General features: G+C 38.8%; 1 protein-coding gene across 50 annotated transcripts in view; it reads left to right on the plus strand.

Moving 5' to 3' along the window:
• EYA1 (EYA transcriptional coactivator and phosphatase 1) overlaps nt 1-18,056 on the plus strand; it is a 659,176-nt gene that overhangs the window by 439,206 nt on the left and 201,914 nt on the right. For all 50 annotated transcript variants that reach the window (XR_014057024.1, XR_014057023.1, XR_014057025.1 and 47 more), the window contains one exon: nt 15,764-15,841. Coding sequence is in view for 40 of the 50 variants with exons in the window: in XM_081501709.1 (XP_081357835.1) it covers nt 15,764-15,841 (78 nt within the window). In the remaining 10 variants the exon portion in view is untranslated. The remainder of the gene's footprint in view (nt 1-15,763; nt 15,842-18,056) is intronic.

The raw sequence follows: 18,056 nt of genomic DNA on the forward strand, positions 1-18,056 counted from the left end.
CAGGTTCGATCCCTGGGTCGGGAAGATCTCCTGGAGGAGGGCATGGCAACCCACTCCAGTATTCTTGCCTAGAGAATCTCATGGACAGAGAAACCTGATGGGCTACCGTCCATAGGGTTGCAAAGAGTCAGACACGACTGAAGTGACTTAGAACACACATACACACACATGGTTATTCTCATCTTGCTTACTTAGAGTAAGGTCTAAGAGTAATTTATTCTCCTCCTTTTGCCTCCAAACATATAATAGAAAATTATGCACATAATTGCAGATTTTCTATTTTTCCATTTTCACTTTGGGTAGGAAAAAGTCATCTGTTACATAGCTATCCTCAAAGACTGCTAAATATTGCCTTTATTAAAAGAGGGCATAAATTTTGAGAAGCTAATCAAGGGTTTATGTTAAGTTTCAGAGCCCCCAAGTAGTTTATAACTAAACTCTTACTATGATTGTGTATTTGGTTGGCCAAAAAGTGTGTTTGAAACATTTTGGCCAACCTAATACAAAGTAATTTGCTGGTTTTGCAGATTTTTCAGTTCTATTTCATGCTTCTGGTATCCTGTTACACTGAAAAAAGGTGGGCAAACTCTACCATACATATTTCAAGGAGGTATTTAAAGTATTCCTTATAATACAAATCAGAGATATTTTTTCTTTCATAAAATTAATCTAAATCAAAATCTAAAATACTTCCCTATCTTATCACCGTGTCTGTTACTGTAAGGGGACTTTTGTGGGGGAAGAATACTATTTTAGCAAAATAAGGACTAGGAGCCGAATAGACTGAGTTCTTACTAGCTATTTGAGCACATCTTTCATTCCTTCCACCTACCTTATTTGTTTTACCCTCAAAAAGATTAGGAGGACTTCTTTGCACCTCATCTTAAAGAGTTTGTGGTTCGTCTATACAGCATAGTATCTGTGTTGGAAGAGAGATTCAACAGCATGTCAGGCTGATTTTAAAGCCTACATTCTTTATACTCAAAAAACACAGATTCCCCAGTAGCCTAAAAGCTTAGTGCTTACTGAAATACTTAATCTGCCTCAAGAAGATTTTTTGTTACCTTATCTAAGATTATTACCCAATGAAGGAACTACAGCTTCCATTTATTATATGTATTTCACCTATTAGAGGCTCATGATTCCTCAAAGGCAGGGATAGGCCTGTTTACTATTGTGTTCTCTGCAGCTGGCAGAAAGCTTGGTAGTGAATTAACAGTCAACAGATATTTGTTATTGCATACTAATGCAAGTGAATGATTATAATCATTTGTTGTTTACTTGCTAAATTGTGTCCGATTCTTTGTGACTCCATGAAACTGTAGCATGCCAGGCTTCCCTGTCCTTCGCCATCTCCCAGAGTTTGCTCAAATTAATTTCCATAAGTCGGTGATGCCATCCAGTCATCATGGTCCAACTCTCACATCCATACATGCCTACTGGAGAAACCATAGCTTTGACTTTACGGATGTTTGTCGGCAGTGTCTCTGCTTTTTAATACTCCGTCTAGGTTTGTCATAGCTTTTCTTCCAAGGAGCAAGTGTTTTTTTTAATTTCATGGCTGTAGTCACCATCTGCAGTGTTTTTGGAGCCCAAGAAAATAAAGTATCTCACTGTTTCCATTGTTTCCCCATCTATTTGCCATGAAGTGATGGGCCTGGATGCCATGATCTTAGTTTTTTAAATGTTGAATTTTAAGCCAGCTTTTTCACTCTCATCTTTTACTCTCATCAAGAGGCTTTTTAGTAGACTCACTTAATTTTATTTACAAAGCATTAACAGGTTCAATAATTAGCTCAAGCCCAATTTTCAGATTTTTGAAAGTTATTATTTCACAGACCAGTTCCTACAGTAGCCATAGGCTGTTCATCCAGAGAACATGCTCAGTCAACATTGCTGCTGAGTTTGAATTTGTGCCGTCGTAACTGACTTGAGCCCCTTGGACTACAAGGAGATCAAACCTGTCAATGCTAAAGGAAATCAGTCCTGAATATTCATAGGAAGGACTGATGCTGAAGCTGAAACTCCAATACTTCGCTGGCACCTGATGCGAAGAATTGACTCCTTGGAAAAGACCCTGATGCTGGGAAAGATTGAAGGCAGGAGGAGGAAGGGGACGACAGAGGGTGAGATGGTTGGATGGCATCACTGACTCGATGGACATGAGTTTGAGTAATCTCCGGCAGTTGGTGATAGAGAGGGAAGCCTGGTGTGCTGCAGTCCATGGGGTCTCAAAGAGTCATGCACGACTGAGGGACAGAACTCAACTGACTTGCATTTGATATGTACTAATTAACTGTTTCATAAATGGAAACTTCAAGTTGGACTTAATAGTATTTATCAGTGATGAATCAACTTTCACATAGTCTAAGAAACAGCTGAATGATAAAATGATCAAGCAGTTTGTACACTTAGGTTTAATATCTCTACATACATGGTAAGGATTTATGACTAGAGGTCATTTTTAAGGGGAACAAATTAGAGGGGCAAAGATATATACGTACTGCAGTGAAAAGAATATGCATATTATATAAGAATATATATCATACTGTATATCCACCATTTCCTTGTTAATTCAAGAAATAGTTATTAACTGATTACGTCTAGAAATTTACTACATCGCATTCTAGCAAGGAGCAGTTCATAGTCTCCTGCCATTTGCAGCCCTGTAGTCAGATGACCACCATACTTGTATTCTCCAGAGGATAAGGGATACCCAGCCATGACTGTGGTGATTGAGGATAGTGTCTGCACACTGGTAATGCTTAAACTGAATCTTGAAGGAGAGGTAGAAAAACACTGGATGCTATGCCAAGAAGGAGCAAAGCCATCCCTAATCCTGGGGAATGTGTGTGGCAGGGGAGGTCAGACATATGGGTAGAGTGCACAGAGATGGGACTAAGACAGTCACCCAAGCAGATGATGAACAACCTACAACCTTATGTACCAAGTTCAGGAGTTGGAATTCAATCCTGAAAGAGTTGGATGACCCGAAGTCTTGCAAACAGGAGAGTAATGTGCTTGAGTCTGTGTCTGAGAGATACACTTAGGTAGTATTTTGAAACTTTGATTCAACAGATGATTTGTTGTTGTTGTTCAGTTTCTCAGTCATATATGACTCTTTGCAACCCCATGGACTGCTGCACGCCAGGCTTCCCTGTCCTTCACCATCTCTTGGGGTTTGCTCAAATTCATTTCCATTGAGTCAGTGATGCCATCCAATCATCTCATCCTCTGTCATCCCCTTCTCGTATCTTCACTCTTTCCCTGCATCAGAGTCTTTTCCAGTGGGTGGTAGGTAGGGAGAAAAGACTGCAGGTAAGAAGTTATGAGGGCATTTTTATCTGAAATCATGTACTTATTTATATATTACAATTTCAGCACAAATTTCTGATACTTGCCCTAAGAAAAGCAGAGAATGGATAATATAAAAAATATATATATGTAGCAAAGCAGTATTGTATGATAGTAAGAGGATGGATTTTGCAATCAGACTAACCTGGGTGTAAAATCTCAGCATCATAACTCTGTAACTGACATATGGGTTTTGAGAGAGAGCAGAGGACTGGGGGAAGGATCTGAAACGAGGATACCAGCCCTGCCACTTGCTAGAGAGTGAGTGTGATGCTGAATAATTACTGAACTGTTTCTATCTCTGCCTCCTGGTCTGTAAAATGAAAGTTTCTACCTCTCGGGATGTGAGGATAGTTAAATGAGTTGGTAAAGCACTGAGAACACACTGACTCCTAGGAAATATTTAATATCCATTGCTGTTTTGTTATTATCATGTAAGATCTCTGATCCCAGACAAGCCCGAGTTGTCTCCTAGTTTTGGGCTTCCCAGGTGGCGTTAGTGGTAAAGAACTCACCTGGCAATGCAGGAGACAAAAGAGACGTGGGTTCAATTCCTGGTTTGGGAAGATCCCCTGGAGAAAGAACCCACTCCAGTATTCTTGCCTGGAGAACTCCATAGACAGAGGAGCCTGGTGGGCTACAGTCCATGGGGTCATTAGAAGTTGGACATGACTGAGTGACTAACACTAAGATCTCTGAGCCTCTGCCCTCCCCACTGTAAAATGGGGGTTGCACCTTTATCACTGGGTCTGTTTGACCTAGTGGAGGCTCAAGGTTCTTTTTAAAAAATTTTTTTATTGTGGTAAAAGTCACATAAAATATACTGTATTAACCATACTTAACTCTACAGTTCATTGGCACTAAGTACATTCACATTGTTGGGCACTCTCACCATCATCCATCTACCAAATTTTTCACCTTCCTAAACTGAAACTCTGTCCCCATTAAATACTAAGTCCCCATCTCCCCACTGCACCCCTCCATCCCCCAGCCCCTGGCATCTACCAGTGTACTTTCTGACTGGAGGTGTTTGACTATTCTGGGCAGCTTGTATAAGTGGAATCAAATAGTATTTGTCTCCACCTAATGTATATAGGAATGCATGTTTAAGATTCACTTAATACATATCCTACAAACAGATTATACCTTCTCTTCAGCTATAGACTTAAAATACTAACTCCAGTCACTGCCATCTACTACCTGCTCAAATAAGAGCAACTACTAGTAAAGAATAATACAGGTGACTTTTTTTTTTTTAAACAAACATATCTACCGGGAATGGCTACTGCAGTGTTTCCATGGAAAGAGATTTACTTCGCATGATAGCCTTTGCAGGTCTTCTGAGTACCTGGAATACTCCATAAGTACTTGCTCAATTAATACCCAATGTGGGTAGCATTTAGGTCTGGGTGCTCCTGTGGTTTGGTGAAGCATGGGAAAGGGGTGTGATCTGGGATGTAAATTTGGTAGGTTGGTTACATTTTAGGCAAGTAAACCGTTTTCCCAGATTGATAGGATTGAGGTTCTGAACCTGACCCAGCCCATCTGCTTCCGTCTTCATACACTAGTTTGTTTTACCATTTGCTAATTTGCAGCATGCACTGATACACTTTTGTTTAACGCCCTGCTCTTCTGGGATGTTCCTGTTGCTGTGCCCTTCAATGATTGTTAGGCTCTCCATCAGAGATGTGATTAAGGATGATAAAACCCTCATTGAACAACATTTGACTTTTCAGTGGTTTCATAAGAGGTATGGTAATCAAAGATATTTGAAACCTAATTGTGTGACCTTAGGCTCGTTTTTAAACATCTTTAAGCTGTGGTTTTCTCATCTTTCAAGTGTGACAGTTATAGTAAATATCTCATGAAGTTGCCATGAGAAGCAAATAAGCTATTACTTGTAAGGTGCTTAGCACAATGCCTGACATGTAGTAAACACTCAAGAAACATAAGCTATTTTTAAAATGATTACTCTTCCAGGTAAAAATTCTACATAAATATTGCCTGTGCCATAAATTGAGACTGTTATATTGCTGCTGCTGCTAAGTCGCTTCAGTCGTGTCCGACTCTGTGCGACCCCATGGGCAGCAGCCCACCAGGCTCCCCCGTCCCTGGGATTCTCCAGGCAAGAATACTGGAGTGGGTTGCCATTTCCTTCTCCAATGCACGAAAGGGAAAAGTGAAGGTGAAGTCGCTCAGTCGTGTCCGACTCTTCGCAACCCCATGGATTGCAGCCTACCAGGCTCCTCCGTCCATGGGATTTTCCAGGCAAGAATTATATTGCTACCTTAATTCTTAAAGTTGGAGCAGTCTTTTCAGGCCATTGTGCTGTGCTTACATTCTTATAACACACTAGCATCTAAATGTAGGTATTTGTTAAAAGTCATCAAATGGCACATTTAAGATTAACAGGCCACATACATGTTTAATTCTTTTTCATATATGGATGTTCTGTTATGTTTATGAAATTACAACAGATTTTCTTGTCTGAAAATTCACAGTGGGTTTTTGTCATCAGGCACTTTCTCAATCAACAGATTAAAAATAGGCTATCATCTGGGTTCTGAAGTATTTTGGTGTTAGAAAGAGGGCTTAATTCTCCAGAAGGTTAGAAGCCACTGAGTCAAACAAAAGTGCTCTCAGAGTTTAGAGAAAAGAGCTCTTCAGCTTGCTGAGGTCTGGCCAGGCTTCAAGAAGGAGATGGAATCTGAGCTGAGTGTTTGGGAAATGGGTAGAACCTGAATAGATTGAGAAGAGATGGAATGCATTCTAAATGAGGGACCAATATGAACAAAGGTAGGATAGTGTGGGAGACAGGGAGGAGACTAGTGGAGCTGAAAAAGGAATTGATAGTAGATAAGGTTAGAAGGATCATCTGGAGCCAAACTGTGGAGGACCCTGAATACTAGGCTAAGGAATTTGGACTTCATCCTGGAGCCAGTAGAGAAGCCATTGAATGTTTTGAACGAGGGTTGATATGTGCATTTTAGGTATGAATCTGGCAGCAATTTCAAGGGTAGATTGGATTGAGGGAGACAGGTACAGCAAAATGGAGGCTCATGAGATCTGCCTGAATTTTGTGTGTTAGGAACCTGAACAGCAACAACAAAACTGGAATCCTGTCCAGGCCACATACATGTTTAATTCTTTTTCATATATGGATGTTCTGTTATGTTCATGAAAACACAACAAATATTCTGTCTGAAAATTCACAGTGGGTTTTTGTTATTGGGCACTTTCTCAATCAACAGATTAAAAATAGGATGTCATCTGGGTTCTGAAATATTTTGATGTTAGAAAGAGGGCTTCTTTCTCCAGAAGGTTAGAAGCCACTGAGTCAAACATTCAAAGGGATATTTCAAAGGAACAGTCATCATTTACCAAGTATCATTTCTTTCACCAAAAAGTCAATTAGTCTAGACTTCTACATAAATCGTTGCACAGTGCTCTTCCAATATGCTATACTTCCTGTGAAGAATGAGTTTCGATTGACTAACATTCCTTGTTGGCTGTGTACACACTTAAGTTCGTTTAGTCTATGTGTGTTGATTTGGTTTTCATAAGATAGTATTGCTCTTTTGAAGAGATGTCTTACTCTTTGCAACCCCATAGACTGTAGCCCGCCAGGCTCCTCTCTCCCTGGAATTCTCTGGGCAAGAATACTGGAGTGGGTAGCCTTTCCCTTCTCCAGGGGATCTTCTCGACCCAGGAGTTGAACCCGGGTCTCCCTCATTGCAGGCAGATTATTCTTTACCATATGAGCCACCAGGGAAGCCCCTTTTAAGAAAAAGAAGATGAATTTAAATTTTAGAGTACTCATAATCATATTCCAGACTGTAAAACCAATCTGAACATAAAGGGATACCTTGTTTTCCAAATGGGTATTAACCAAAGAAAAATCATTTGATTCATGGATATATATTCTTTTCAATAAAGGAATAGTAGTTGAATGACTGCTTATAATCTTTTACTTATTCAGTTATGTCTAAAATAAAATATATAAATGTAGGAATATTGCTATCTTCTACTTTCACATTTCATGTAATTTTATCCATTCTTTTTCTACATGCCTTTGGTATCCCTTGATGCCACTTTTTGAGTCATTTGACACATTTTTTTAAAACATACGTTTCTACTTCTGCCTCATGACTTGAGATAGGGCACTCATTAAATCTGTGAGTGATACTATCATTGAATCCAAACTATAACTTAACATTACAATGATTATGCTTTTGTCTTATAGGTTATTTATTATCTGTACAGAATAATCATATGTGGTATAGCTCTTTAAAGGTCTGTGTAAAGGTTTGCTTACAGCAATATCTAATATTTTGCCTTGGGCTGATCATGACCACAAATTATTATTAAATATATGTGACTTACTTATCTCTCTTTTTAAAGATCAGGAAGGATTCTTTCTAAGTATACAAAAAAATCGAATGATTTGATATTCCTTTATGTGAATATATCTTCTCCAAAGAGTACTTTGCTTGAAATAGTATGAAGGAAATGTGTCCTGTGAGTGAGAGATTTTATAAGAACGTCCAAAGAGTACTTTGCTTGAAATAGTATGAGGGAAATGTGTCCTGTGAGTGAGAGGTTTTATAAGAACCTGCGTAGAAGTTGACAGAGTGATAATTTTGGAGAATAAAATGTACTTTTCAGTTTAATCATATACAGTGTGTTTAATTACCCTATACAATGTGCCCAGTGGTATGAAGTCAGTTGTAATCTGCTTTTCAAAGTCAGTTGTACATTTTTACTTTCATCCATTTCTTCAGTGAGTATTGAGTTCCAATTATGTGTGAAGTACTGGGCTATGTTCTATAGGGATATAAAAAGCTGGAGTTCCAGCTATGAAGAAATCTATAACATATTTGGATAAGACTATGAAATGTAAAACAAGGTTGTATAGGATATGTGTGCTAAATGAGGTATGAACTCAGATTTAGTGGCTCAAGGAAAAGAAGCATAACCCCTGAGTTGTAGAACAGGCAAATCTTCACAAAGCAAGTGAGACTTCTATTGAACTATGAAGGATTCAGATCAGTGGAAATTGTAGAACATTTAACGTCAGAAGGAAAGGCACTAGCAATACTTTGGAATTGAGGAAGTATTAAACATTTGGTAGGCCAGTTTGGTAGGCCAATGTTGGTTGGTTTGTTTGAGCGTGTGATTCTTTGTCTATAAAATGGAGATAAGTGTCAGATAGCAAAGTTAAGATAATTAAATGTGACTATTTTGTAGTGCTCTCGTATTCTTGTAAGTTACTAGTTGTTATACAGAGTGTGTATAAAGGAAGTAGCATGGAAAGCAAACAAAGAAAAAAGCTTTGTCTTATAGAGGACCTTAAGAATATGATACAGTTGGTGGTGATGTTGTTCACTTGCTAATTCATGTCTGACTCTTTGTGACCCCATGGCTTGCAGCACTTCAGGCTCCCCTGTCCTTTACTATCTCCCAGAGTTTGCTCAAATTCATGACCTTTGAGTCAGTGATGCTATAACTGTCTGATCCTCTGCCTCCTCCTTCTCCTTTTGCCTTCAGTCTTTCCCAGCATCAGGGTCTTTTCCAGTGATAAAGTTATGATAACTTAATTCGGAAGAAAATGAAAAGCCTATTGAAGACCTCAGCAGCAGAGCTCTAGTCTATAGAAAGATTAATATCTCTGTTCAAAATAAAGAGAGACTGAAAGGCCAATTGATTAGCTTTTCTGAGAGAAGAAGTATACAGTAATTAGGCTTGTGACTGAAATTAGGGGAAAAGTGGTTGTGAAAGATTAGAACGGTAGAGATGATAGATTGACAGTGTAGTGTGAGGAAAGAGTTGCTGGGAGGAATCAGCGTGAAATGCTCAGTCTAGATGGCGTGACTACAAAAGGATAGGATGAGGAGATTGCATTTGAGCACTTGATTTGCCCTTGATCCAGACAAGGGCATTGGACAATTGGAATATGAGGATTGGTCCCCATGAAAAAGTTGTGCATGTGGATAAAGATTTGAGAGTTGTCTCCATGGAGAAGATTTTTTTAAATGGTTGCAAGGAAAGACATGATTGTGAAGGAAAATTTAGATGGATAAGGAGGAAGTACAATTATCAAACCAGAGAGTAAGCAGAGGAGAACAGTCCAGAGGTAAAAACACAAGGAGATCAGGGAAACATTGCTGTGTTGTATTGATCGATGATGAGAAAAATGTCAGAGGAAGGCCCGTTCTACAGAAAAATTAAGGAAAATCAGGATGGAGAAGAGTTTGAATTAGGCAATTAAAATCCTTTTAGTAAAATAGTAGCTATAAAGGGATGTTGCAGAGGACTAAAGAGAGAGTAGATACTAAGAATTCGAAGGCAGGTTTTTAGAAAACTTAGTGATGTAAGAAGGCAGAGAAATAGATAATGGTTGAGAAAAGATTTTTTTTTAATTAGTAGAGACCTGCCTATTTGCTTATTTATTTAGATTTTGGCTTTTCTTTTATTAAAAAATTTTATTAGAGTATAGTTAATTTACAAGTTGTGTTAGTTTCAGGTGTACAGCAAGGTGAATCAGTTATATAGATAATTTTATCCACTTGTTTGTAGATTGTTTTTCAATGTAGGCCCTTAAGAGTGTAGGCCCTTAAGAGTATTAAGTAGAGTTCCCTGTTCTGTACAGTATTAGTTATCTATTTTATATTGGTTTGTGAGTGCTTGCTAAGTTGCTTCAGTCGTGTCCAACCCTTTGAGACCCTATGGACTATAGCCCGCCAGGCTCCTCTGTCCATGGGATTCTCCAGGCAAGAATACTGGAGTGGATTGCCATGCCCTTCTCCAGGGATCTTCCCAACCCAGGGATTGAACTCGTGTCTCTTATGCCTCTTACATTATCATGTGGGTTCTTTACCACTAGTGCCACCTGGGAAGCAAACTAGAATTTTCCATCAATAACCCTAACAGTCATATGCATATGTGATGATGTGTTTATATGTGCTCAGTCATGTCTGACTCTTTGCAACCCCATGAACTGTAACCCGCCAGGATCCTCTGTCCATGGAATTTTCCAAGCAAGAATACTGGGGTGGTTTGCCATTTCCTTTTCCAGGGGGTCTTCCTGGCCCAGAGATTGAACCCACATCTCTTGCATCTCCTGCATTGGCAGGTGGATTCTTTACCACAGGCACCACCTGGGAAGTCCCTTTATTGGTTTAATTAGCCTCATTATCTGTTTTATATAGTGTGTGTATGTCTATCTTAGTCTCCCAGTTTATCCCTTCTCCTACTTTACCTCCTGTAACCATAAGTTTTTCTACATCTGTGACTCTATATCTGTTTTATAAATAAGTTCATTTGTACCATTTTTTAAGATTCTACATATAATTGGTATCATACAATATTTGTCTTTATGACAATCAATGTTGCGGCAAGTGGCATTAGTTCATTCTTTTATATGGCTGAGTAATATTCCATTGTATATACATACCACATCTTCTTTATCCATTTTCCTCTATTGATGGACATTTAGGTTGCTTCCATGTCCTGGCTATTGTACATAGTTCTGCTGCCTGTTTTTGAAATTAGGGGAGGCAGAAGGGAAATAGTCCCTTGGGATGAAGTGATTGAAGTTGTTGAGACAAAATAACCAAATATTGGGGTATTGTTGCAAAGAAGATATGGATGTTGCATCGATAATAAAGGTGCTTGATGAGTGTGGAATCATGGTATGATGGGTTAGTTGGTTGATCTTGAGAGTGATCTGATAGATCTATCTCCACTTAAATTTATGGTGAATCAAAACAGGGTTCTCTTTTTCATGGGCCATATACAGTATGTGTGTGTGCTCTGTCGTTTCAGTCATGTCTGACTCTTTGTGACCTCATGGACTGTAGCCCGCCAGGCTCCTCTGTCCTTGGAATTTTCCCAGCAAGAATACTGGAATGGGTTGCCATTTCCTTTTCCAGGGGATCTTCCCAACTCAGAGATCGAACCTTTGTCTCTTATGTCTCCTGCATGGTAGCCGGGTTCTTTACCACTAATGTCACCTGGGAAGCTCTAACATATAGTATATTCATCCTGAATAGTGCTGGAGAGAGATGTCCACATTTTCTCCTGGAATCTTCCATCACGATCGCCGTGGTCAGCATCCTTCCTCTAGTCTGTTTCTTCAGGAAGCGTATACACTGATTGTAATGACAGAGGTGTATGTTTTATTAATATAATCATGATTTAGTCCTGCCTTCTTGTTACATCCAAATTACCTTGATTTGATTTTGGCTGTCCTGAGGCAATGGCTTCATGGTTGATCTTAGACAAGCCACTTAGCTTCAGATTCTTCTCATTTACTTTTCAAAGGGTAAGCTTCATTTTAATGTGAAGTTTGTAACAGATTCTGTCCCAGAAGAAACCACTTTGATTTCTCATCCTCATTTTAATAAGACACTCTAATGATAGAGTAATTATAAAAGCATGGCATCTGGACCTAGCTCATTGTTCAGTGATTTATAAGCATTTATCTTTTTAAAATATTCTCATGAGTGTATTGTGTCCAGTTACTGATGAGGAAGCAGAGGCACACAGAAATTGAGTCACTTTTCCTGGGTCATACTGTTAATAGCAAATCTAGATTGAACAACTGATAATTCCAAAGCTGGTGCTTTTAACTCTTTATTCTTTCCTTTATTCATTCATTCACTTATTTATTATATATTTTAACTCTATTCTCTGTTGCTCCCTGTACTATTCCCTAGGAGGAAGGCATTCAGTATAGTAGTTATATAATACTGCTACTAATGATGATGATAAATATAGTTTCAGTTCCTTCTGTATGCCAGGTACTTTACATACATTTTATAGATCCTTACTGCATTCCTAGGATGTAGATAACATTTTTTTTCTTGTGACAGGAACCTAGAAACTTTCAAACATGCAGTATAATATTATTGACTATAGTCACCCTCTCCATGGCTTATTTATCTTACAGCTGGAAGTTTGTATCTCTTGACCCCCTTCATCCATTTCACCGACTCCCTAGACCCCCTTTGGCAACCACTTTGCGTCTATGAGCATCTGTTCTCTTTATCTGTGAGTTTTGCTTTGTATATTCCACAAAGAAGTGAAATCATACAGTGTTTCTTTCTCTTTTGACTTGTTTCGCTAATACTCTCAAGGTCCACTCATGCTATCGCAAATGGAAAAATTTTATGGAAAAAAAATTATTTTTTTATGGTTGAGTGTATTCTGTATGTAAATGCCACTGTAGATATCACTTCTTAAATTTTGTAGATGAGATGATCAGTGTTGAAGAGATGGAATAACTTCACAAAGTCTTATGGTGGGTATTTGAATTATCTGCCTTCAAAACAAAAGCTCAAAGGCACTGATAGATGGAAATGTGTGGTACCTCTGGAGGATATAGCAAGTTGCCCAGTATAGCTCAAGCCTAAAGTGCATGGTTAGGTGAAGCTGTTGAAAGGATCAGGGAGATTAAAGTGAGGAAGAAGAATTTCTGAGTATTTTTTAAAGGATGAGTCCTTAAATATCAGATAGGATATTGAAAATTCAGAGTGGAGGAGAAAAGACAGATTCTTGAGTGGGGGCAAAAGAGAATAAAAGTTGCTGTTTTCTGACAGAATGAAATCATATAGCAAAGGAAAAAGTGTGGTGGAGGTAGAAGAATCCTACCATTATTTAGAGGAGAACAGGTTATTCGTAGATGTTTTTCTTTTCAGATAGGGAGTGTAGAGGGGATCCTTATTGTCAGACATAATAGCACCTTAAAATGATCAAACTTTAAAAATCCAGTATGTTGTGTTTCTAAATTCAGAGCTTTGTAAGGGGCTTTATTATGTCGCTTATGACATATTTATAAATGTCATGGCACTAGTAGGGATATGTAAAGCTTTGGTGGCCACAGGATTATTATCTTGTCTTTTTTAATCTTCTGGTGGGTGTATGCTTGGCATGCCCAAGGCCAGAAGTGGTCTCTGTTTATTTGGCTTTCATTCAGAAACTATTTTCTATCACAGTAAGTCACCAGTCTCTGTAGCATCAGGTGGCTGGTGATTGGCAGGTTGACCTACAGTACCTGATAAGATCACAAATATTCTGGTAGTTACTTTATGTACTGGCTCTTCTCTTTAACAGTGAGCCTTTAAAAAAATGGATTCATCAGGAAAAGGGAGCCTTTATTCTTTAGTCTATAGATGAATATATTTAAACAATGGCAAAAAGCAATGGACTTGAGGCCTAAAAGGTTAAGTATCCCCTTCTTTTCCTTCCTATTCTTTTTGCATATTTTCAGTGGCATCTCAAGGACAATCGAATATGCCTCTTAGGAGTGAAAACTACTTGATTAAGCCAAATATGGAGAGTAGCTGGGGTGGGTCATAGGGGTACAAAGGTAGCAGTAGTTAGGCAGAGTCAAGCTTTCATGAATTTTACAGTCCAATCTACAGAATCAAGGACCTCAGATTTGGCAAAGACTTAGGAGTCACCTGGGCTAACATCTCACACTGTAAATTTCTTCTTCACCATCTTTCCCGGGCAGCCAGGTGAGTGTGGACCTTCCACTTGAGATCTGCCAGTGAGTTCTCTAGCCTGGAAGCATTAACACTCTAGGGATACAAGGACTGTAGGGGTTTTGCTTCCCGTTATGTCTACAGAGTGTGGCAGTGCTTCCATTGCTGTACTGTGTTGGGTCTTATTATTGGGATGTGCCACTTAACTGCCAGTGTTTTCAACCTTGGAATAAAAAATATCTAACATGAAATCCCATTTCAGCCACTTGGGCAATTTCTTTATATCTCTGATTTCAGTTTTTGCATGTGAAACTAGAGAGTTTGTATGTTGTCTTCTGAGATCTGCTTGTAGAATTATTTAGGGATTAATTAGAATGTTTTTAAAGACTCTCACACGTAGTAGGTGCTTTGTAGGACCTCTTTCTCTTGGGCATGGCTCTGGTCTTTTTCTGGTCATGTGATATTTGATACTAAGTTAGATCCCAGTGGTAATCTGTCAAGTACAGAGTGAAATAGAACTTTTGCTTTGTATGTACAGGGCATTATATGAGTTCTTTTTAAAGCGGTAAGATAAGGATGTGGGTAAGTGAGCAGGAAGCTGTGGACTAGCACTGGTGTCCCTGGCTTCCTGAATCTGTGGCAGGGTAATGATTATGAAGGGCAATATCGTTAGGTTTTGTGGAGGCGTGAAGAGGGAAATATAGGCTTATATCAGAATTTATTAGCATCAACTAAGACTTCTAATCTAAAAGAAGAAGTGGAAAAGTGAAAACTTCAATCACACTATTGTTTGTTCTACGTTAGAACAGTCAGTTGAAGTGATTCCCTTTGGACTCAACTTGGTTTAGAGACAGTCTAAATAATTAATGTTTTGAATTAATTTTATTTTTCAACTTGGTTTAGAGACAGTCTAAATAATTAATTGTTTGAAAGTGACTATCTGCTGCAACTATTCGTAATGTGTATTTTAAACTACTCATTATGCACGAGTGAAAGATTTGAAGGCCCAAGAGGGTGAATTTGTCCTTTGCCTTATGTTTATATGAGATTGGCAGTGTTAAGAGAAGGAAAAGCTGCATTTTCTCCATCGTCTTTCCCCATTCCAGAATGTATTTACATGGTGAGAGAAGCCTCCCCAAATATTCTCTTGCTGTGGCCTTCATTTTGAGATACATGTTATTGATTTTTAGGTAACCTCTAAAATATTGTTACACTCTCTTTGAAAACCTGTTAGTAGGGGTGTATAACTTCCACAGAATGGGCTGGGCAAATTCCAGTGATAGCACTTTGCTAGTAATTTCTAGGGAAAATAATGGTTCTATCTTTTTATTTAAAAAAATATAAAACTAGGGGAAAAAGTGTCCAGAGGTGGTCTGGCCTATCTGTAATAACCCCATCACTATAACAGTAGAGTGGATTTGCTTTGGAGAACCAATAGCATAAATATAAATGTCTTTAGTTTATAGACCCAAGGGACTTTACCAAAGGTTATGTTTTCTACAAACTGTCTGCTATCATTATTATTTTTAAATGGAAAATTTTATTTATGCTTCATTTATATTTAATGTGGTTTTGGTACTAAGTGTACGTTAGACATTGATGAATTGGTGTGGCTGGGTGGTAATAATAATCCATTAAAGTGAGCAGGCTGTTTTTCAGCCATGCTGGATAACTGAGAAAGCAACTTTTAGTTTAAAGTGTTTCTTTTAAAAGTTACTTGTCACAATAGGTTCCTTAGAAAAACTTAAGGTGAATTTCTTTAAAAACTCTATTAAGAATATCAATCTGATTTATATACTAATATGAAAGTGTTGATTTTTAGAGTATTTTCTTAAAACTTTTTTGAATGTTATATCTTCTCTACTGTGCCTTTACAAATAACTATTAATTGGATACATGATATATGTTGTTTATTTTTGTAGTTAAAACAGAGCCAATGAGCAGCAGTGAAATAGTTTCAACAACAGCAGACGGGTCTTTAGACAATTTCTCAGGTTCAGGTAAGGAAATAATATTAGATTTTCACATTAATGTGAAACACTATTTTTCGTGGTTTATATATGTACAAATATATGTGTGTAGATGCATATGTATGGGTCTAGTCTCTGTGTAATACTGTATAGTTTTTCTCAGAGTCACATACTTGCAATTCTGATGTTTTTATTTAGTGTGATGCTGAAAATTTTGGAGGAAAAAAAAAATCAAAATGGGTGCTGTTCTCTAAATTATCTTTATTATGTTAATGACCCCTTTTGTCTCTCATCTGTGTGATTTCTCTTTTTCTTTTATAAACTGTTTTTATTTATTTGCCTGTGCTGGGTCTTAGTTGTGGCACGCGGGATCTTTGGTCTTTGTTGTGTGGCATGTGGGACCTTTAGTTGAAGCATGCACACTCTTAGCTGCAGCATGTGGACTCTAGCTCCCTGAAAGTGAAAGGCGCTCAGTCGTGTCCGACTCTTTGTGACCCCGTGGACTACACAGTCCATGGAATTCTCTAGGTCAGAATACTGGAGTGGGTAGCCTTTCCCCTCTCCAGGGGCTCTTCCCAACCCAGGGATTGAACCCAGGTCTCCCGCATTGCAGGTGGATTCTTTACCAGCTGAGCCACAAGGGAACCTGGCCAGGGATCAAACCTGGGCCACCCACACTGGCAGCATGGATCTTTGCCATTGGACTACCAGGGAAGCCCCTGTGTGATTTTTCTAATCAAGCAAAATACTGGCTTCTGATACCCACTAAACTGACTTGCCAAGTCATCCTCCTAAGTAACTGTCATATCTGCTAGAGATTAGACTTTGTAAAGCAGCTTTAGATCCTTAAGTTGGTTTTTCATCTCTTTCACATTGATAAAGTCTGCCTCCAACAAACAAAATATGTGTGTTTCACCTCCGTTATAATGAAATTCCTGATTAAAAAGAAGTGACTGTGATAATAAATTCACTGTGAGGATTTGAGTTTATCTTTGTCAAATTACCCAGCTTGGACACTTTCCATTAAAAAATCATTTTTATCAGAAGTAATTCTTCAATTTTTAACCCTCTTCAAGTTGTCTGCTCTGTTTATAAAAACTTTCCATTGGAAATGCTCTACTTTGGTAAATTTGTGATCGAGTTCATCCAGCTCTCAGGATCATTTCACATATAACACAACTAAAAAGAGTTATATTAGATATAAAACAAAATGCAGATGCACAACTTTTATGCTAATGGTACCAGCTAGAGGCAATAGGAAATAAAATGTTATACCTATAGTTCTTTCATAAAGCACTTACTGGAATTTGACTCATGTCAAGCAGTGTGCTTAGTGCTATTATGGGTTCAAAGATGTGTGAGAATGGTCCTGGCTTGTGGCTTAATAGGGCAACCTAATCACCAGGCCATCACAGTTCAGCTCGGTAATGCCAGAGGGAAGCCTAGGAACCCCTGAGAACACCCAGGAAGAAACCGAGTTGGAGTGGGCTGGTCAGCCAAGGTTTTCTGGAGGAGATGCCTATGCTCAGCCTTTAAGAATGGGTAGCAATAAAGCACACATAGAATTGAGGATGAGGAAGCTGGATGGATGGCACATTCCATGGGAGGAGACCAAAGCAAAGAGGCATGGAACTTGGAGGAGCCACTGATGGATCAACATTCTTGGTGTGTCTGGTGTGAGTGGTGGAGGGTGTGCTGCATGGGGAGACAGGGGCCAGAATCGAAACAGGCTGGTGTGTTCCGTATGGTGTGTGTGTTTTACCCTGAGTGCTGTGGGTGGCCCCAGAGGAAGAGCATTGCATGATCATATTCCCTTATGGAATGACTTGGGCAGAATGGAAGGAAGGCTGGGGAACAGGAGGGTAGGGAACAGATAGGGTTGTTGTTTTTTTTCTTTCATCTGGGCAAGAAACAGTGAAGACATGAAATAGGGTGCTGGCAATATTCATTGGAAGGACTGATGCTGAAGCTTCAACTTTGGCCATCTGATGCAAAGAACTGACTCATTAGAACAGACCCTGACTCATCAGAAAAGACTCCTTTAGAAAAGACCCTGATGCTGAGAAAGAGTGAAGGCAGGAGGAGGAGGAGATGACAGAGGATGAGATGGTTGGATGGCATCACTGACTCGATGGACACAAGTTTGAAGAAGTTCTGGGAGTTGGTGGTGAACAAGAAATTTTATTCATTTTGCCTTTTTTGTGATTTTTTTTTTTTGCACAGCATATGTATAAAAATCATACCT

This window comes from Giraffa tippelskirchi, chromosome 6 (genome assembly GCF_054371585.1).
Source record: "Giraffa tippelskirchi isolate mGirTip1 chromosome 6, T2T-mGirTip1v1.2.pri, whole genome shotgun sequence".
In the NCBI taxonomy this organism is placed as follows: Eukaryota; Metazoa; Chordata; class Mammalia; order Artiodactyla; family Giraffidae; genus Giraffa; species Giraffa tippelskirchi.